The 20083-nt window shown below is 48.6% G+C and overlaps 7 protein-coding genes across 7 annotated transcripts; 2 read left to right on the top strand and 5 right to left on the bottom strand.

Moving 5' to 3' along the window:
• Positions 1–306: 306 nt before the first annotated feature.
• On the bottom strand, positions 307–1399 carry AFUA_3G06860 (uncharacterized protein; the record flags this gene model as incomplete). The annotated part of the gene is made up of 3 exons (XM_749827.1): positions 307–718; positions 777–915; positions 1213–1399. The coding sequence occupies 3 exons, from the start codon at positions 1397–1399 to the stop codon at positions 307–309; spliced, it is 738 nt and encodes a 245-aa protein (XP_754920.1).
• Positions 1400–1421: 22 nt separating this feature from the next.
• Positions 1422–3461, top strand: AFUA_3G06870 (telomere repeat binding factor family protein; the record flags this gene model as incomplete). The annotated part of the gene is made up of 2 exons (XM_749826.1): positions 1422–2542; positions 2594–3461. 2 exons carry the CDS (start codon positions 1422–1424, stop codon positions 3459–3461), a joined length of 1989 nt encoding a protein of 662 aa, XP_754919.1.
• A 978-nt stretch (positions 3462–4439) lies between these two features.
• snxA (sorting nexin-3) lies at positions 4440–5038 on the bottom strand (the record flags this gene model as incomplete). The annotated part of the gene is made up of 3 exons (XM_749825.2): positions 4440–4468; positions 4530–4851; positions 4961–5038. The coding sequence occupies 3 exons, from the start codon at positions 5036–5038 to the stop codon at positions 4440–4442; spliced, it is 429 nt and encodes a 142-aa protein (XP_754918.2).
• Positions 5039–7143: 2105 nt separating this feature from the next.
• Positions 7144–9860, bottom strand: AFUA_3G06890 (RNA-binding protein). The gene is made up of 4 exons (XM_749824.2): positions 9302–9860; positions 8536–9113; positions 7869–8476; positions 7144–7773 (listed from the first exon to the last, which is right to left on the bottom strand). Exons 2-4 carry the CDS (start codon positions 9003–9005, stop codon positions 7661–7663), a joined length of 1191 nt encoding a protein of 396 aa, XP_754917.1. The 5' UTR covers positions 9006–9113; positions 9302–9860; the 3' UTR covers positions 7144–7660.
• Positions 9861–10126: 266 nt separating this feature from the next.
• AFUA_3G06901 (translocon subunit SSS1) lies at positions 10127–10594 on the top strand (the record flags this gene model as incomplete). The annotated part of the gene is made up of 4 exons (XM_749823.2): positions 10127–10211; positions 10268–10339; positions 10465–10483; positions 10504–10594. The coding sequence occupies 4 exons, from the start codon at positions 10127–10129 to the stop codon at positions 10592–10594; spliced, it is 267 nt and encodes an 88-aa protein (XP_754916.2).
• Positions 10595–11064: 470 nt separating this feature from the next.
• Positions 11065–13561, bottom strand: AFUA_3G06910 (WD40 repeat domain-containing protein; the record flags this gene model as incomplete). Its single annotated transcript, XM_077804349.1, has 6 exons — positions 13168–13561; positions 12998–13099; positions 12588–12934; positions 12167–12526; positions 11345–12116; positions 11065–11285 (listed from the first exon to the last, which is right to left on the bottom strand). The coding sequence occupies exons 1-6, from the start codon at positions 13388–13390 to the stop codon at positions 11065–11067; spliced, it is 2025 nt and encodes a 674-aa protein (XP_077660505.1). The 5' UTR covers positions 13391–13561.
• A 459-nt stretch (positions 13562–14020) lies between these two features.
• Positions 14021–19709, bottom strand: AFUA_3G06922 (putative DEAD/DEAH box helicase; the record flags this gene model as incomplete). Its single annotated transcript, XM_001481557.1, has 6 exons — positions 14021–15623; positions 15681–16915; positions 16983–18971; positions 19037–19359; positions 19415–19510; positions 19565–19709. The coding sequence occupies 6 exons, from the start codon at positions 19707–19709 to the stop codon at positions 14021–14023; spliced, it is 5391 nt and encodes a 1796-aa protein (XP_001481607.1).
• Between the last annotated feature and the right edge of the window lie 374 nt (positions 19710–20083).

Here is a 20083-nt window from a genome sequence, read left to right on the forward strand (position 1 = left end):
TATCATCTACTTGGAAGGTCACCGGATTTTGGATTCAGATCATGGATTGCCTTTCGCATATAGAACGCGTTTATCGCATATTTAGCAGCCTCATTCACGAGTGTCTTCAAACCTTTCAACTGGAGTGATCAAAGGAGCGCTGTTAGTTTCTCGTCGTTTCTACCTCTTATCGCTGATATCATGATCTTCGACAGAGACAGACCCTTCAGATGTATCGAGTCCCTCAGAAAATCACCGAGGCTAGCTCATGCAGCACCTCGCAAGAACGTTGCAAGCAATACATCATCCTCGCCGATCCAACCCGTTTCAAACCCGTTTTTCAATTTTATTCGCCGCTCCCTTCGCGTCTCCAAACAACCCCGCCAAATAAGCAATTCGATTGATCATCAGAAAGCCGGTGATCCCAATGTTTCCCCAGGTCAAAACATTCCAGTTGATAACGTCGACAAATCTGTCATGGCCCATGCAACGATACGTCACATAGATGTGGCCCACATCAGCGATGGCCAGAGCATAGAGGTAGTTACGCAGCACCCTGGGCTCGGTAGTCGAGTAGCAGACGCCGATGCCTAGGATACTGAGGAGACCATAGAGGTTGGCTAGCTGGAAGGCGAGGGCTGCACTGGTTGGATGGACGGATTCTGGACCTGCGAGACCAGGAATTTGATCTGTAATGAACGCTTTGAGGTCCCAGAACGGGAGAGCCCAGCCTCCAATGCTGTTTCTTTTAGTTGAATGCCTCAAAAAGGTACATAGATGAGAGTCGGGGGGCGTACAGTGTGATCGGCTCTATGACTGCAAAGAGGATGTGAGGCCAAGTCGGAAAAATAGTGGACATTTTCAGACTTGACGGGTCGTTTCTTGGCTTCAAATTGGACAGATTTGATTCGAAAGATGCGCCATATGATGAAATTACTATGCACCCTGTGGGAGAGATGAAGCAATTGGCTGTTGTTGACTAAGGGGCGTCTGGCTCAGGGAAGTAGATGAGAGCTGATCCTGATGTGTTTGGTACTCATCATCAGCCTAATGCCTGCCCCCTTACTCAAAACAGTGAATACACATCCTGCTCTCCAAACTATTCAGTATATATTGCCTTCTCCGAATCACATTGATTCCAGTAAATTGATTGATTGATATCCAGGTTTCCAGGGCAAATCCAAGGATCTAGAATCCCGATAGACCCGTGATGGCGGCCTTAGTCATCTGCACCGAAAACCGGAACTGCGCTTCTGGCCTTTTCGACCTCCCGTAATGCTGCCTGGGGTTCCATCATGATCCCATCAGGATTTGGGCAATTCTTAACCTGCTTTTCTGCTTCTTCTGATGTAGAGTTTCCAACGCCTCTCATAACAATGGATTGTGTAGCAATTTTTGGTTGTTTGGTGATGCCCATCATCGCATTGTGACCTGCCTTTCAGATGGCACGAAACCCTACAATGGATCCCAACGGCACTTTATCTCGGCCTCTTGATGAGTCTCTGTATCGCGAACTTCCCCAGCTCCAAAGCCTCCGCATTGCTCCTCTCCGACAGCCTGTCTCTTCCCGTCTGCTGAGCGCTCCATCACCTCTTGAACCGAATGCCACTGGAATCAGTGAGCCGAATGCGAGCAGCAAACCCAATACACCTGGAGCGAATCAGCCCGCCAATCTCCCCACTCTTACAGAGTTCTTGAACGCTGCCCAGTCGAAGAAGAACGGTCGTGCGGTGGACACGCTTCTGAGCTTGGAGCCTCCTCCAAAAACCATACTGCCAGCTTTTGTCAACTTACGAGCTTTGGAGCGATTCCCGTATTCCTCGTTCGACGATGACTCTCTGGCTCGCAAGCGTCGCCGTTTAGATGTTCAGACAGATTCCTTCGGAGAACATTTGCAGCTTCCGATTCCTCAGGCACAGAAGGAACATCGACCTCCGCCATTTGGACCTTTTGCAATTCTCAATGGACTGAATGAACCGCCCCCCAACGCTGCTCTCCTGCCTCCTATCGAACCTGGCTCTATCACGCAACTGCTCACCAAACCTTCCCGGGATGTCGCTGTTGTTGAGTCCGTTACATTGACTGCTACCACGACGGCGGCTGCTCAGACCGCTGAACGAAGGGAAGGGAGAATCAAGGATATCCTTGACTCCCCCATTGATGACAAGACCGCCAGTGCAGACCAAGATCCTGTCGAAGCAAACCATTCAGTGAACGGGGCGACCGTTGATCGACCCGGGGGCGACAGTGACAAATCCGAATCCGATAAGACTCCTCCGCGTGCGGATGATGTGGAGCCACTTTCTCCAAAGACAAGGGGCCGCTCCCGTAAGAACGTACGCAAATGGACTGAGGAGGAGACGACTGCGTTACTTCGCGGGGTGGTCAAGTGCGGTATCGGTAACTGGACAGCTATCTTGGCGCAGCCAGAACTGAAATTCAACAAACGAAGTGCTTCAAACCTGAAAGATAGGTATGATTTGCGCGCAGTCCCCGAGAAGCCAAGAACTAACATCGGCTTTCACGTCGTTAGGTTTCGGGTTTGTTGTCCCTGGGCATATCGGTGAGTTTTGATTTTGACATTGTTCGGTTGCAGCTCTCTAACATTCTATAGCGCTGCCGATCCGAACGAGGCCACAAAGCAGTTGCACGATACGTTGGCCAATGCACTCCTCAGAGCTGAGACGGAAGGTTCTGATGGCACGGCTGGAAAGATTTTGCTTCCACAACCGAGGCCAACTAATTCAGAGTCTCATACTTCCAATGGAGGCTCAATGGCCAATGTGAACGAGTCAGCCTCCGCCAGCTCGTCCTCAGAAGCCGATACCAAAATTTCAAAGTCCCCCTCGAAATACGGGCCTTCTTTCAAGGCCACACCTACTCTTTCAAATAGATCTAAATCCACTCTTGCTTCTCTCGGCATTCCTGAACCACACTTTGCCATGAAATCCCGGCGTCGCTCCCGCCGCCCATTTACCGTCGCTGAAGACGAAGCTCTACTCAAAGGGTATGCCGTTCACGGATTCCAGTGGACACTCATCCAGCAAGATAAACGCTTGAACCTTAGCCACCGGAAAGCAACTGACCTTCGGGATCGATTCCGAACCAAGTTTCCCCACGCGTATCGTGACGGGGGCTCCGTCAATGGTAGATCACTGCATAGCCAGAGTCAAGGCGTAGACCTGGCAGATACAGAAAAAGCACCACCCATAAAACCCAATACACAACCTACCCGGCAATCCACGTCTTCTGCACGAGGTGGTAGAACTGATTGGGCAGATCAAGTCTCCTTGGGACCTATTGATCCGGCCCTTTCTCCGCCTGCTCCTCCACAGGGTTTGCTTGAGGCGGCAGCAAACGCGCCAGCAGGAAGTACAATTCTACATTTCCCGCTGGACGAGAATTCTTCGCATGCCCCCGGGGTTGATGCATCCTGGGCGGATAACACCCTCGCACCGATGGTCTGGGACGAGCTGGCCTAATTCTCCTTTCTCCCATGCCGGCCTTTTACTGAGTTTTTACTCTCGCTGCCCATCATCTTCTAATTTTCCCACCTACGCTCATTGGCGTTGCAGGCTTCTCCATTTTTGGGTCTTTTTTACACTCTCATTCTTGCCTTTTCAATTTGCCTCATCTCGTTCCTTGTTTTGACATCGTAATCGCTCTGTTTTTGTCCAAACCAATACCCTGCAGTAAACGATGGTTTTGCTTATTAAAATTTTGAAACACGCCTTCATCCATTCCGGCTCAGCGTTGGCAGCAGAGGGATCAAGAAACGGAGAAGGAAAGGAAAAATAGAAGATACTAGAAGAGACTAAACTTCTACCGGAGACGAGAGAGAACGAGACGGTGATAATTCTCCGCAATCGAGATGCTTCCTCTTTACCTCTCAGAAAGATCTTTCTAAGGCCTCGCAGACCTCGTAGACGTATGCGATTATCACAGCAACCCTTACTTGACTCAGAGAAGGAATTAGAGCCTTGAGTAGCAAAGTTCATATTGGGGAAATGAAACTGACGCTGAATTAGCGGAATGACGACGTTCTCCATGCTGTCAAGACGGCAATCCATTTGGCGCGAATCAATAGCAAATAGGATATGTGAACTAAGTGCGATATACGGCAATAGTCAAGAGTAGTCAAGAGTGCAACAGTCTTGAAACATACAGTCACCGTACTGCAATAGTAGTAAAAGGGATACCGCCCCCAAAGTGTCTTGAAACGAACACCGAAACGCTTCTTTACACTTTTGCGCTCCTGTGTGACAAATAAACTGTGGAATTCAACAGTCGCATAGCTCTTAGAAAAGAAAAGGTAGAGGAAGCTAGTGCAGAACCGCAGCCAACACGATGTAAATATGAGACGCTAGTAGTCATTGAGAGGCTATAAGGCGGGGCGAAGAAAGGAAAGGATATGACCGGGTTGGAGTGTAACGAGACGATCTGGACGCTGAAAGTATCAATCACCAAGCATTGCGGTCCCAGTTTGGATCTACACAGTGGTTAGTCCTTCTCTTCTTGATATACCACCAGACCAAGAGAAGATAACTCACCCTGTATGAAGCTGGCTAACACCTTACTCCCCGTCTGAAGAAGCGGATGACCGGCAACGATCTGCAAGAACCGCTGTAAACCCTCGCGACGGTGCTCGATTACGTCGTCGCTGAACCGGTTCGTGAATACTTTCCCCGGCAAGGGCGGGATAGTGACTCTCGTGCTTTCGCGCTCCAGGATGTCGCGGAAGTATTCAAAGTCGGAGTACCGTCGGCGCACGACCGAGTGCTTCAGTTTGAAGGCGGGGATGTTTGTTCGGCAGACGATCTCGTACGAGGTGTACATGTTGCGGGATGTGCCATGGGTCTGGGGATTACGGACCTGAATACGATGAGAGGTTAGTCTTGACTTGGACTGCGAGTATGATATCGGACTTGTCGGTGAGTTGATTGGGTGGGGTAGTTTCGTGATGGAAGTTATTGCTGCATACCTCAATCTCGAGAAAGTTCTCGGGAGGTCCGTAGATCTCCTCGAATGTTTGTTGTCGCGATTCAGGGACGGCTTGCATTGTCGATGACTGGGTGTCTTCTGCCCCAGAGTGAATGTGAAGATCGACAGGATACTGAGGGCGGATGGGGGAAGTGACCGCGGGGAAGACGGATGTTGCGACTGGTCAGTAAGGTAGGAGCACGATCGTCACAGGGGGCGCGGACTCTTGAAAAAGGTGGATTTCTTGGCCGTTAGGATGATATGGAGGATTATAGCAGAGAAGTATGAGAAAGAGTTTTCTACGATTGCGTTAAGAATGACTGATGATGGCAGAGGGATAGCTGGGCTATTCATGGGATCATCCTTGTCTTCTAGACTATTCTGGGTAAAGTGACGGGTGACAGCTCGCATTATCATTGATCCGTTATCATGGTCTTATCTATTTCTTATCGACACTTAAGTACTTCATATATCAATGCAATGGTCAATGGTCAAATAAAGTAGGCTCAAGTGCAAGGAAGAGACGATTTATAAGGCAAAGGGGATTGCCTGTCGCGGAATAACAGACTACGAACGTCTGGTCGCAAAATTAGAGGACCCAGAAATGGAAACGCCAGGCAATCCTTCGGCGATCCTGCTGTAGCTCCTAATGCACACAGAGACCATTGTCGATTCTCGAAACCAGTAGCCGGAGAGCTTATTCGCAGATAGTGCCACTCATCCCTCATACTCCAAGCATCCCCAGAGGCCCGAGCCTCATTTTTGTCGGATGTGCGGTTGCCCCAGAGGTGGAAGTCGATGTAGTCCGTGAACGGTGTTAGGCATGTTGTTAAATGTCTCCTCAATCTCTCCATTTCCAAGGAACCTCATCTCGCCAGTACAAATCGAATTCGCATAAACCTCGCTGCTGACTTGATCAACCCTGCGCCATTTGAAGAAGCATCAACCTTCGCCTGAAGAGGTCACGGGTGGTACGGACGTGGTGGCATTAAGAGAATGCCTTCCAGTTCACCAGTTTGAAACTAACTCCAGATGCTCATCCTGTCCAGACAGATGACGATACCTGATTTGCGAGTTTTAGCTTCTTGTGACTCAATCTTGTACGATCCGTTAAGAAGACCGAGCGCTTGAGGAATCAGGGTTCAGGTGCGGAGTGTGAGCCGACTGTTGAGTGAGGCTAGAGAAGGGAGCAATATACCGAGTTTTGATTCACCTACCGTCCCATGGTTTGTCTGTGTTTGTTTCTCCCTGTGGATCTCTATCTACTCTGCTTTTCTTCAGTCTTAATTCGTTGCAAAGGGAGTTGACTGTGTCTATCCTGGACGACCCCAAGGTTGACATTGACGTTCAAACTAGGTCCTGCAGAACTTGAAGCGGCCACGATAGTAACAAGGTCATTTTGGTCGATTGCACCTTCAGAAGCAGTATTAGCCTTGCTTTTTCCCGGCTTCAAGAAGCTACCTTCACTCTCTTCTGGTTTGCATCCCACTCCCGTTTCGTTCTTTTTCAAGCCTCTTTAAGTGCAGATGCACTTCTGGCGTGTCTTGATCCAATGCACCTATAAGTCTCAAAATCGCTGTACCCCTTGCGATCTGATGGCTGAAGGCCAAGTGAAGGAGTTCAACTCGGTACCAGTAAGTAGGCTGGTCTTGGACAGACATTTTTGAGGTGGACGAGAAGAAGAAGAAGGCTTTGAGTTCAGCGACTCGTAGCGACAGTAGGGCTTGTTATTCGATATGGAGTAAATTTCATGGTTGTAGTATTCAAATTCATCCCGGGTCACTGGAGGTGTGGGACTTATTGGACTCGAATCAGGGGTAGTAGTGAGATGATGGTTGTCTGGTCTGCGTTCTGCCTCCTCGAAAGCTTCATGACTTAGTCAAAGAACTTGGGGATTAGGAGATAGTGAAGGAACTAGCAGGGGGTTTAAGCAGGTAATAGTCGCGATGATGTATGATGGAGTGAAGTATATCCTCATCCTCCATTCACCGAAGTGTCTGCCCAAGCTCGGCTCAAAAACGGAGCCTATGTGTCCATCCTCTGCTGAACATTCAGAAGGGTTGTGTAAATAGGGCCTGGGGGCTGACAGACTCATGCCTCGTTTTGGTGCCAGATGCTGATGGAAGGTGCTCCTTAGCTGGTCATAGCTCACTATAGATTGCTTCTGAGACGAGGTCTCGGAATGGCTGGCCCAGTGGTTTCGTGCGCTGATGGAACACCAGTTGAATACCGGTTAGACACCATTAAATGGTAGATTGGCGGCTTCTAAATAAAATGACATCACGGAGCATGCTTCAACAACCAATGCTTAAAACTAACTCTTAAAGCTTCGCAGGCCCAGGAGTATATACAAGCGACTGTGAGCGAAGAGCCCTTGAATCCAGGGAGACAACGTTAATCAAAGAGACACCTGAAAAGGGAATAAGCACTTTCAATTTATCTAATACACCTTGGAAAAAGATTGCAGACCCGCAGAAAATGAATAGCCAGATTTCCCAATAGACCCTTCAAGTAAAGACAATTGACGAAAAAGACAATTGACGAAGCGAGAAGAAAACAGACAGCCCAGCGCAAACGAAAGAGATATAGGAAGAAGACTTTGGTACAGATGAGTTCACAACGATCACGTTCAGATGCCACGCGAGAATACGATTCATTGGGGCAGAAACGAAAAAAATAATACTGTTAGAGGAGCATCGGCCTACTCCTGCCGACTACGCTTCGCACCATGGGGGTTCCACGACCCATCATTGACTCCCTGATTTTGAGGGAAGAAGCCTTGATTGAAAGCTGGATTGGGGCCTTGAAAGCCGCCTGTTCCTGGTAAAATATATGTCAGAAAACGCATGATCCCCCGCCAAACGATGACGGAAAGTGTTTCTAAGTGATCGAGCACCAGCTGGACGCACCTTGCATGCCCATGTTTCCGCCCATTCCACCCATCATCGGGTTCATCCCACCGGCCATAGGATTCATACCCATACCACCCATGGGATTCATCGCTGGCATTCCCATCATATTCGGCCCAGCCATACCACCGCGACCGCGCATTCCGCCAGGACCGCCACGCATGCCGCCGCCCATCATATTGCTACGGTTGTTAAAGCCGTAGTTCTGCATCCCTCCCATTGGATTGCCCTGGAAGCCTCCGACCATAGGGTTGCCTTGAAAACCGCCCATTGTGTTTTGAAAGCCGCCTCTGCCCCCAAAGCCTCCCATGTTGTTCATGCCGCCGCGGCTGTTGAAACCTCCCCGTCCGCCGCGGAAGCCTCCGCCCATGTTGTTCATTCCAAAATTCATATTCTGATTCGGCGAGTTGAAACCGCCTGATAGTGAGCGCGCCTGGTTGTCCTTGCGCATAGGAGCGTCCTTAGGAAGTGTGCGGAATGGATTTGTGTGAGGGTTCGTATAATGAACCATGTATTTGCGGCCCCCTTGACTTGAGACGTTCAAATTCTCAATTTGATGCTTGGCAGCTGTCGCAGCTTGGAGTGTTGTGAACTCAACAAACGCTTGGCTGTTTTTATTGTATAATTAGCGTGGCAAAACTCGGAGGAAGCAGAAAAGAAGGCCTACCCTTTGCTTTTACCATTGACTTTGTGCTCACTGAACGTTACATCCTTGAGTTCATCTTCGCACCCGGCTGCATTGATCCAGCCACGGATGTCATCGTCAGTAGTCCACCAATACAAGTCAGAAATAAGTAAAGCAGTTGTAGCGTCCGGGTCCGATGGGCGATCATCGTGCTCCTTGCGCTTTACACCCTGTTGCGGCGCCGGGGCTGCTTGAGAAGCTTCTTGCTGCTGGACAGCGTGCGCCTGTGTTACGTGTTCACCGTTGGTACCGGTGCTGTCTCCCTGCTCCTGTTGAGCTTTCTGCTCTGTACTGTTTTGGTCCTGGCTAGCGGCGCCGTTTTGTGTCTGCTCTGGTGCATCTAGGATCAGCTCCGTGTCCTCATGTTTGATATAGTCTCCTTGATCGTTGGTGTTGTAGCCACCGCCGTCACCATAGATGTCAATATCGAAGTTATCATCTTCAGTGGCCATCGTGTTTAGATATAAATCGCGATATCAAGGCAGAATGTTGTGCAAATATACAATCTTTGTTTTTCTTGGTTCTTCTTTCAGCCTCGATCAGTCACTGGAAGTACATGTCTGCACACACAGATTTTCATTAGCAAGGAAAGGACATGTGTTGATTGGAAGGAATCTTGAATCATGTTTGGCTTCCCTTGGGTAAGGGCTGTAATGCAGAGCCAAGCAAACCAAAAAGTGCAAATAGTGAAGAAAGACAAAACGTACGAGCGTAGCACAGTATGAGAAGAAGGCTCGAAGATACGTACAATCCCGAAGCGAACACAGCTTCAAAAAGGAACAAAGTCTCCACCAGTTCGTAGATTTGACAGCTCCTGAGCGGAGACACAGGGCGTAGGTATTCTTCTCACTCTCCTCTTCCTTTGTGTTCCAAATACAGACAAAATAGGTATCAGAAGTTTCGATAATGAAAGAGACGGGTGCGAAGATATTTCAACAGAATCTGAGGCGCTGCGCAGATTCCCGACTGCCACAGCCTGCAAAGGCACTTTGCTAACACACACGAATGGTATAGGTCTTGAGACAAAATCACAGAGGGTGTAAGGGGTTAGTAGGTAGACTGAGGGGAAAAAAAATTAGTAAAGCTCCGTCAAGGCTGTTGCAGCCCAGGCAGTCAACAGGATTCCAGCCTGATCTGTCTCCGCAGACTTGTTGTCGAAGGACGGTCGGACGCCGAGTGAGGAGACGACAAAGCACAATGGAGGTCGATAGTCGAGGATGAGGGTGGACGATAAGCGATTATCCCTGTAGTGAAGCGCGTCGACGGCGATAACAAGAGAGAAGTGGTAGCTTTGATGTCGATTGGAGCTTGTGGAGCTGACTTCCCCCGGCTCGGCGAAATTAAAAGTCCGAACCCCAGAAGGCCAGCTCTCCTGTTAGGGGATGATGATCTGTCGATTAAGCATCGTGGTGATTTATTGTCGAGATCATCCTCTCTTCCACCCCATACGCACCCTTTCCTCACTATCTTCTCAAATCTCTCGCTTCTTTGGGCTTCTCTAACCATTGATCTTCTCACAGTCACTAATTTTATCTTCCCTCTTATCCCAAGTCGCTTTCCAGCTCACAGCACTATGTCCGACACCATTCAAGAACTCGCCGATATCCCTCGCGACTTCCTTCGGGATGGCATGTTGTTCGTGCGCAGGTGCACCAAGCGTAGGTTTATCTTTGATAGAGCTTCTGCGACGAGTCTCATCTAATTCAAAGCGTAGCCGACAAGCGTGAATTCATCAAGATCAGCCAGGCTGTAGGCATGGGCTTCATCATCATGGTAAGCTCTTCTTGTCTTATTGCGCGATAACTTTCTGAGCCTATGAATACTTATTGCTTCTAGGGTGGTCAGTTTTCCTCCTAATAGAATAATTAACGCCCCAGTACTTTTTAGGAGATATGCTTACTCTTAGAATAGCCATTGGGTACTTCATCAAGTTAAGTAAGTATACCACAGAGTCCTGGGGAGCATGCGACGACCCTTTCTAATTGTGCTTTTCACTATAGTACACATTCCCGTCAACAACATCCTCGTCGGTGGCGCTTAGAATGGAGGCGACAAACCCATGGCAACCATGAAGCGGGTGCCAAAGAGGATGGTTTGAGCTTGAACTTAGCCAATCGCGCGGCGACATGATCTAAACGAATTCCTATCTACCGGAGACGAAGATAAATGGCGATAATCAAGATGGGGTCCTGGAAGACTATTGTTCCTACATGCTCCAGAGAGTTCGGCAAGAAGTTGCCTTCGGGTTATTATGCCCTTGCGTCAACTCTGTACAAATACCACATTTTTCCCAAGTAGCTTTGGGGGGAAAATGCAGCTTTTTCTTCTTTTTATAATACATCGATTTTCACGAGACCATTTCGAAACCTCAAGAAAGATAGCGGCGAACTATGCGTTTGCTCCAATCAACCAATTTGATCTAACAGTTGAATGTGAACGATATTCGAGTACTTTGAGGAAGACTGTAGTCTAAGGGAAGATATATCGAAACTTTGTTCTTATGTACACAAATTACCAGAGTTCATATGCAAGTTCCTCGTCTAACGGACTCCTTCTGACAGGCCGACTCCGCACCGACTTTTCCTTGTACTGGTTGAACTCGGGCAAGTAATTTAAGTTGCAATCGTAGCTCTTCCCGATCGATGGAGTACCTTCGTCATCAGCAGCACCATCGTTCCAGCTATGCAGGCTGCAGGTACCCGTGGATAAACCCCAGCCGTTCCAGGATGTTGCTAAACTACTGTCAGCATCTCGCCGATGGACTTCCAGAGTTAGAAAAGAATGATCTTACCAGCGAGGACTGGCGCGCTGGGATGCCAACTCGCATCTCGAACGCAGGTCCGCCACAGCATCTCCCCGCTCCTGCTCCTGATCTCATACGCGGTGGTGAACATATCAGGATCGCGCGGTCTCGAATTCAGAGTTGCAAGCCCGACATCAATAGTGCCCGCAAGCGTTGCGTCCAGGTTGTAAACGTACACTTTGCCGTCTTCACTTCCGGTGTAAACATAGCGCGAGTTCGTGCTACTTGATGGCGAGAAATGACAACGGATGAGTGTCTTGAGTACCCGATGACCTCGGAACGTGACAACAGAGCAGTCGTGTGGATGTGGCTCGTAGTAATCTTCGGGATAAGGCTCGAATCTGTAATCATAACCAGTGGTATAACTGCTCACGTCGATGTCTGCAAACCTTGCCGTTGTCATCATCTTTCTCAGATCCCACAATTTCATTGTCTGGTCTTTCCCGTTGGAAAGAACATATCGACCGTCTCCTTTGCTGTCGACATATGTAATACCTTCCGTGTGGCCTATGAACACCCCAGCCTCCCGGCCGTCACCCATGGAACGCCGGTCCCAAACACGGATCGTGGAGTCATCCGAGCCAGAGTATAAAATGTGAGGCGATGATTTATCGCCGAAGCAGACGGCGTTGACATCGTCTTCATGCTTCTGTAGTCTTAGAACAGACTGCCTTGTTTCGATATCATAGACAATTACCGAATTGTCAGATTTTCCGGCAACTATTTCGCGTCCATCACCCGAGAAGCGGACTGACCATATCTGTACCTGATCAGTGACTACGCGACGGGTCATTTTATGGGGATGCGCACCGCACTATGCGAGCTGTCGTGGAAGCCGCGCCCAACACGGCCTAAGGACAGGTCCAACACAGAGGGGTCGGATTGGTCAGCTGGGTCTGTCGGTGCAAGGCAGACGATATTTCTAATGGATGTATATGCCAAGAACTTGTTGTCTGGACTCAAGCTCGCATCGGTAATGGTCCACTGGCCAAATGGATAGTCGACAGTCTTGTAGTACTTCCACTCGAATGGATTAGATGTATCGTACATCCGAACTTTGAAGTCCTGCGCACAGCAGAAGAAGAAGTTACCGTCGTCAGAAAATTGACCCGAATAACATCGCGAGTCATAATGAATAATCTTGTCTGCGGCGGAACCAGGTATCAGATCCTGAGAGGCCCACCAAATTAATACAAAGCTCCTTTTCCGTCGCAGGAGGTCGAGAACTTACTTGTGCAGTTGACTGCACAGCCACTCTATGCCTCCCAGATACGTCAACACCCAGTTCTCTCCACATGATCTTTGCTGCAAGCGTCTTTTTGCGTTTCCTCAGCATGTCGACATAAGAAGGATTCTCTCCGAAATCGCCGGATCGCATGAGTTCCGTACCCTCATCACTTGGAACCTTCGGTAAATTCTCAGCTCCGGAACGTCGAGATCTTCGTGAATATCTCAAGAAACCGAATACTTCGTCATCGTCATCTTCATCACCTAACGTACCCCCTCTCCACCCATTGTAGTGGAGGATATGTCGCAGACCATTGGAAGCTAACAGATTCAATAATCGAGCAGCCGATACTGCTTGCACCAGTCAGTGTCAATAAAGGAACAAACGTGAGTAGCTCGTTGGGTGGATGGTACCTCGAGTGTGTCTACCTTCTTGAGTTTCTCCGCCAGTCTCTTCATGATCGGGATCATCCATGGAGAATTCAATATGTATGTTACCTAGACGCAAGTGAGGGTCTTCAAATCGTTCGACCCAAGATTAGTCTCGTATGATAAAAACAGCAGTCCATTGCGGGCAAAGCTACCGAAGTGACCTTCATCGTCATCTTCATTTTGATCTTCATTTTCATATCCATCCTCATCTCTATCTTCCGTAACCTCGGACTCCGGTTCATAATCCATGTCGTCTTCCTCCTCGTCCTGTTCAAGCCACTCTCTAGCCGGGTGCCACACTGTACCGGAGACTCTTCGAGGCGTAGACTCTTCCGACCTGTTACCACCAATGGAAGACGAACCAGATGGATTCATGTCGGTAAGGTATGTGATCAACTGGGAGGCTGTATCAAACGTATCCTGTATGCAAGATTTCTGCAGCTTCAAACATCAAAGCAAGAAAAAGGCAAGTGTCCATGCCTTTCGGATCTGTTTGATCTGAGTAGTAATGAGTTGGAGCATTGTTGCTTAACTTGCTTATCGATATGTCACCGACTCCGGGTTATGTCATCCCTGTGAGTTCTCCGCCTTCCGTTAACCCCTATCTCCGAGTACTTTGTTGTCAAGTGGGACGGAGTACTCACTCCGTCGTAGAGCAGCCTCCAGTATGAGAGCAGAGAGGTCTTGGCCAAGCCAATCTCTGGCCTCGCGTTACTAGTAGTGTGGATGGCCGAACTCTATTGAGTATTGCTAGGTACCTGTAAGGACATCAAAATTATTCCAGGAACTTGGAGATGGGTCAAATCTTTACAAATCTACTGTAGCTAGATCGCATCGTCCAGACACTTCGTTTGTTTTAAATCAAGCGCATCTCCAATACCCTAACATGGCATAGTCTCACATGATACTCAGAACCAACCAGACGGTTTCGATGTGGCCGCCATGGAGTCTAAGTGTTTGCAAAATCCACCAAGAGATGATCCGAAACTTCATTCGCATATTTCTCTAAGCAAAGATAGCATGGAACTTCTCGTCGAACTGGTCCTTTAACTCGCGGAAGGCATTCAGCACCTCAAACGATACCAATGAAGGTCGGTTCTCGGGCAGGATACCCTGAGTCTCTATGGTGTCCTCGTCGTTGGAGGAGGAATTACTGTCGTCACTTAGACCTTCGTCCCATTTCTCCAAGACATCCTCGTCAGTCGTAGCCCGTGTAGTCCCAAGTGATTTTCGCATTTGAGGAGCTTCATTATCAGTGCGCTTCGACGTGCCCTTTCGACCAACAGACTGAACATCGAATAATTCCTCCTTTTCATCCTCGACCGAGATAGATGACGAAGAGTCATCGCTGATGAACATATCTTCCGAACATGCACTCTTCAGGTCGGGATCAAGATAAACTTGCAGAGAAACAATGATCGTAGCCAGGATCAGGGAAAAGTCATTCAGCAGAAACCACGTTTCAGAACGAGAGATGAAATTGGCAACCTCAAGAGGTTCCACACATCCGTGACAGAAGAAATCATACAGATACGCATTCAAAGGTGCCATACCTCCATCCGGATAAACATCAAGGTATGGTATGACACTCTCCTCGAGAAACACGCCAGACCGGACCGAATTACAGAGGTCTTTCATGCTCTTAAAATTATCACCGTGGCCTGAGAGCCCAACAAAAGCTGAACGTGATTGATTCGCTTCCAGTACTCCCAGCAAGCGACTGAGCTGTTGGTGTCCACTGCCCCCAACTGGCACTTTGCTAAGCGGCAACTCACACTCGGGTTCCTTCAGGTGCTGTTTGACGAATGTCTCGACGTACACTGTATATGTTTTGAGAATGCTCTGGTTATGGGCTCGAATCGCCGATACGGCATTCGGTGGCAGCGGTGGCAGCATCACGACCGAGGGAGACTTCAACTCATGTCTCCGGGTCAGAAGTTCCTTGTATCGATACCCGAGAGACTTTCTGCCAAATAGATGGGCAAGCACAATCATCAACGTCCTCAGCTTCTTCTCGGTGTTCTTCCGGTGCTGCTTGCACAATTCCTCAAAGTAGCCTGCACGAAGAAGAGCATGAAATGCGAAAGCACTATTTTCGGTGTAGTACAGATGCGCAATGCTAGAAGCCAAGCGAATTGGCTCTCCATGTCTCCCAATGAGTCCCTGGCGTCGCAGGTATTCAATGGAAAAGCGGAGGTGATGGAGCACCCTGTCCTTCGACTCGGCACTTCCGAAGTTGATGCGTGGCTGAGACAGCAAAGAATTGATTGCCCGTGCTGCGTATGGCGAATCCTTAGAATTATGAAGAAGGATGAACAGTCGAAGCACAAGACTGGTTGTTATAGGGAAATGGCCGTTCAGATCCGGAAGCCGTGAACTCATCAATTGATATACCTTGTGACGGGGAATGCCATGGAAGATGACATTTCCAAGAAGATCAAACCCTCGGCGCCCTGCTCGACCAGCAGCCTGACGGAAATTGAGCGCGGTCAAGAAGACGCTGTCACCACAGAAGACCACGGTCGAACACGGCATGTTGATACCCAAAGCCAGCGTTCCAGTGGCTACAACAACACGCAAGAATCCTGCGCGGAATAGCCTCTCGACGCTGTGCAAATAGTTAGCTAATATCCAATGCTCGTATGAAGGAGGTCACATCTCATACCACTGGCGGTAATGACGATTCAATCCGGCATGGTGGACGCCTACTCCTCTCTTCAGAGCTTCGAGTAACAGAGGCTTGACCTTGCGCCCTTTCATTATTTCTATCTCCTCGAGAAGGTCTTTCCAGTCGAATTTCTGGGTATCAGCAAACGAAAACTGCTCTAGAGGCCTGCCCGGGTCAAACCTCTTGAATGGACTATTATCTTCCTCCACATCCTTTGCGGTCCTCTCAGTTTCCTCCCGAGGTTGTTTAGGATTGCCCTTTTTCTTGCTTTTCTCATTGGTATGAGCTTTCTTGGTCGCAAGTTTCCTGTATTTCTCGTAGTCCGCCATCTTCTGCCTCCATGATGCACCACTCTTGTACTTGTCCTCAGCCTTGACTAGAATCTCTAGAGTCGTGATAGCGATCTTTTCGCATGTCGTCCGTGCATAGTTAAAAAGCAGAGCAGGTAGGGCATTTTGGGAATGCAACCCCACGAGGAGTGGGAACACAGATGTGCATAGCTCGTTCTTCATGTCTCTACGTTCGGGGACCACTAGACCGCTCTGGTTCTCTTCGTTGTATTCTGAAACCTGCAATCCTTGAGCAGGTGCGAAGATAGCCTCCAGGTCGCTTTGCACCATTTCAAAGGGAGAGTAACTGTCTTGCATCCATGCCGACAGAAGTCCCTTTAGCTGCGCCTCCCATTCGTACACATCGCTCCGCCTAATGAACCGTGGGAGGGCAAGTTGTGGACTCAGAGATTCTGGCACAGGAAAGTCGACTGATGAGTACTTTACCATACATCTCCAAAGTGTATAGCAGTCTCTCGGCTCAAGGGAAAGATCTTCAGGTATTTGCCGCTGCTTGCTGAGAAGGCTTGTGATTGGGTGAAGGGGGTGCAAGCCTGGAATGAATTTAGGCTCAAGGAGGCCCTTATGCCTCGGTCGGGATAGGCCATCGAAGGGACGATCTGCCGGCATATAAACATACTTCCGAAGGTCTGAGTAACGCTGTGTATGCTGAATCAGTTTGAGAGTCACGCCCATGTTATTCTGGGTCGATTGAAGCCAATCAGCAAACTCTGATGGATTTCCCACGGTTGCGGATAGAGCGATGATACGACATGGAGCGAGCAATAAAAGTTGCTCCCAAACTAAACCATCGTCGGTATGACCTATCGAGTGGATCTCATCAAAGATGATGCATTTGACTCTAGGAGCCCATGTGGTGGCGTTCGCCGAGGACAAAAGCATCTTAAAGACTGCTGTCAGTAGGAAATAATTATAGAGAAATAGTGATAGCTGAGTTCATTGCACTTACAATCTGGAGAAAGTGAGGCACGGTCACTAAGATCTGACACTTCAAGGGATCGTTTATACGGACATCGCGAGTAGCGATAGCCCAAACTGTCTGCTCAGGGCCCGAGTACCTTTTCCGAAAACGTGCATGGATCTCTGCACCGATCTGGTTCACCAGCGCCTTTGTCGGAGCTACATATACCAGGACCCCAGTGTCGTCTTCCTGCAACACTTTCGACATAGCATAGAAGCTGATGAAAGTCTTTCCCGCACTGGTTGGAGCTACGACAAAGACACTATGGTTTTTGTCAAGCTCATCGAGGACATCCTTCTGCCATTTGTCCGGTTCGAAGCCCACACGGTCGTCGGGTTTTGCGCCAGTCTGGCGATCCATAAATGGCCCACAATGGAGCAGTTGAAAGGCTTGAAAGTCAAGTGGTGCACCCAGCTGGCGTGGTTTAATGCATCTGATATCGAAATGAAAGCATAACCGCCGGCTCGGAAGAGAGAACGACGGCAACGGTGTATCATGAATGCTGAGCTTACAGCATATGTCATGAAACATCGAGTACATTTCATGAGTCATGAAGTTGACTTTATGCCGGAGAGTTCGTATTTGGTCCCACACATCCCTCGCTGAGGCGATGAGCTTATCCTCTTCCTGAAGCGAGGTCTCTTTCTGCCACAGAGACACAAGAAGAGTCAATAGGTATAGGCGGACCTCGGGCTCGAGGAAACTTCGCTTCCGGGTCTCCTGCCGGTCTAAGAAAACTTTGACGTCTTCCACCTGATGATGAAGGTCTAGCTTTTGCAATTCGAGGAGCTTACGTTGCCATGTATCTATCCATGATGACTCTTCTTTTTTGGCCCTTTCAACCTCCTGTTTCTCTATCAACTGCTTTGCTTTAGACGATAATTTAGCAGCTTTCGGTTGTTTCCTGGTGACTTTTAATGACACCATTACTTGTTGTTCAAGCACGTTGCCCTTGGCGTTGGTAAGGCTGGCTGCATATTTCGTGAAGTCTCGGAGTCTTTGCTGGTTCCGTCGCGCAGGATTGTTCCATTTGGTTGTTGATTTCTGAGGAAATGTCCTGTGCTTGGAATCGAGCAAACGACGAGTATGCCAGTGCGTCTTATCCTCGAAGCCTCGCTCTGGATATCCCCCCTGCGAGTCCTCTATGACTACGCGTACGCTGGCGAGATGTTGATCAAATGTTAGGTTTTCGAACGGCAACAAGGCATACTTGCTTTCCATGTCTTCATCCTCTTCATTTGTTGCCTCATCTCCATCAGTTTCGTCATCTTCACCTTCTTCGTCTCCTTCTTCCTCATCCCCCTCGTCCTCCTCATCGTCTTGGTTGTCTTCATGTTCGTCATCGAAGATTCGTCCTTCATGCTGCAATGTCGCTGTGTACGGAAAGTTCTGAGAGAAGAATACTTCCGGACCACCTAGTTCTTCAATATGATTCAAACAGGTCCAAACAGTATGCCAATCGTCGGTGATAAGGCTGCTCAGGTGTGCTACTTTCTCCACCGAGTAATACGCAGCACATGACCTAAAAAGCCTGCCATCAAACAGGTCATGCAAATCTCCCCAGGATTTGTTTATATTTAAGCCCTTCCATTCGTTCGTTCGAAGCATGATCGTTGCCGCCCTGCTGAACTTTCTAACGAACTTGTTGTACATCCCCTCATTTGGTATCTCGAGGCTCGCGGTTCTTCGTTGCTGCAGAGATAATCGTTTGAGGCAAGCCAGATGCAATAGCAGAATAGCTATTATCTTTTTGGATGCTTCATTTTGATTCTGAGCCAAGAGAACTGATGCGACTGCCACAGTCAAAGCCTCCCTACTTGTCATTGTCGAAGTGGCCTGATGACCGCTTGCTTCTGCAATAGAACGCAGGACTTGGGTGCATATAGATAGGTATGGTGGTATCTGGGTCTTGTGCTCTGCTTCTAATTCAATGAACGTGCGCTTGGAGGAACTTGCTTGGATGACTCTTGTCAAAATCTATAGTCGTAGTACTCTGTCAGACCCAGCCTCCTCTTTTACACTGACAGGGGAAAGATACGAACCTTAGTATCACGCCACTCAATCTCATTGATGATTGCCACATCCAGCCCAAGAGTCATCATGTTACAGATAACACGAAGTGTATCATCAATGAGCCGACGTCTATTCTGCAGTACTCCATTGTGGCACATGACGAAGTAGACACTATTTGTTTGGACGTGCTGGTGGAATTCAGGAGATCTCATAGAGGGAAACCGGTGAACTTGAAGATCAGGGTACTGGTCCTGAATGTGCACCTTGAGATGCTGATAGATGATCTCCCTCGCCAACTGATACTTGGAGCGATCGATATTCGAGGCGGCTTGGGTAGAAATCCCTTGGTTCTCTGTGTCGTCCATCAGTAACAATAGTGTGCGGTCCTGTACTCAGCTAGGGTGTACCGTCAAAAAAGACAATATGAAAATTGCATTTCGTAGACAGGAACCTAGAGAGAAGTCTCTCAACGTTGTAAACGCCCTGGAGGAGCTGGAACCCAGCTGAGGATTTGTAAGAACAATGAACTTCAAAGGTGCGTATCTTAGAGGACCTACCCTTGAAGTCAAGAGTGGTATCATCAAGACACTGGAGCACGACAGAATCTCCCTCAAGACAAAACAGCTCTTGCCCTGCGTAGTCACTCACCAGATCGAGAACCTGGGAGCTAAGACTGGCATACCAGTTTCGCATGTCGTCCATCGTCGCTATTGTATGAAGGCAAAGTGTGTGGAGAAAGCAGACAGCTAGAGATAATAAGGGGCAAAAATTTGGGGAATAAGGAAGAGAGTAGGTTGACAGGCGAAGTGAAGGAGGGGTGGTGGGTTGAGATTGTTTGCTTGCTGCAGGTGCAATAGATTAGCAGCACAGTTCAAGGAGTATGGCACAGTTTCATTCCCGCAGACAATCCTAAGAAAGTTTTTCCCATTGTATTATATCTTTTTATTATGTTTTTATTTACAGTCTACTTGCCTACAGCGGGCCATAATAGCATAGCATGTTAGCATAGCATGTTAGCATAGCATGCTAACAATGAGGTAGGTTCAGCAGCTCACACAAAGGTCGTTGCACATAAT

Source organism: Aspergillus fumigatus, chromosome 3 (genome assembly GCF_000002655.1).
Source record: "Aspergillus fumigatus Af293 chromosome 3, whole genome shotgun sequence".
NCBI classification, from domain to species: Eukaryota; Fungi; Ascomycota; class Eurotiomycetes; order Eurotiales; family Aspergillaceae; genus Aspergillus; species Aspergillus fumigatus.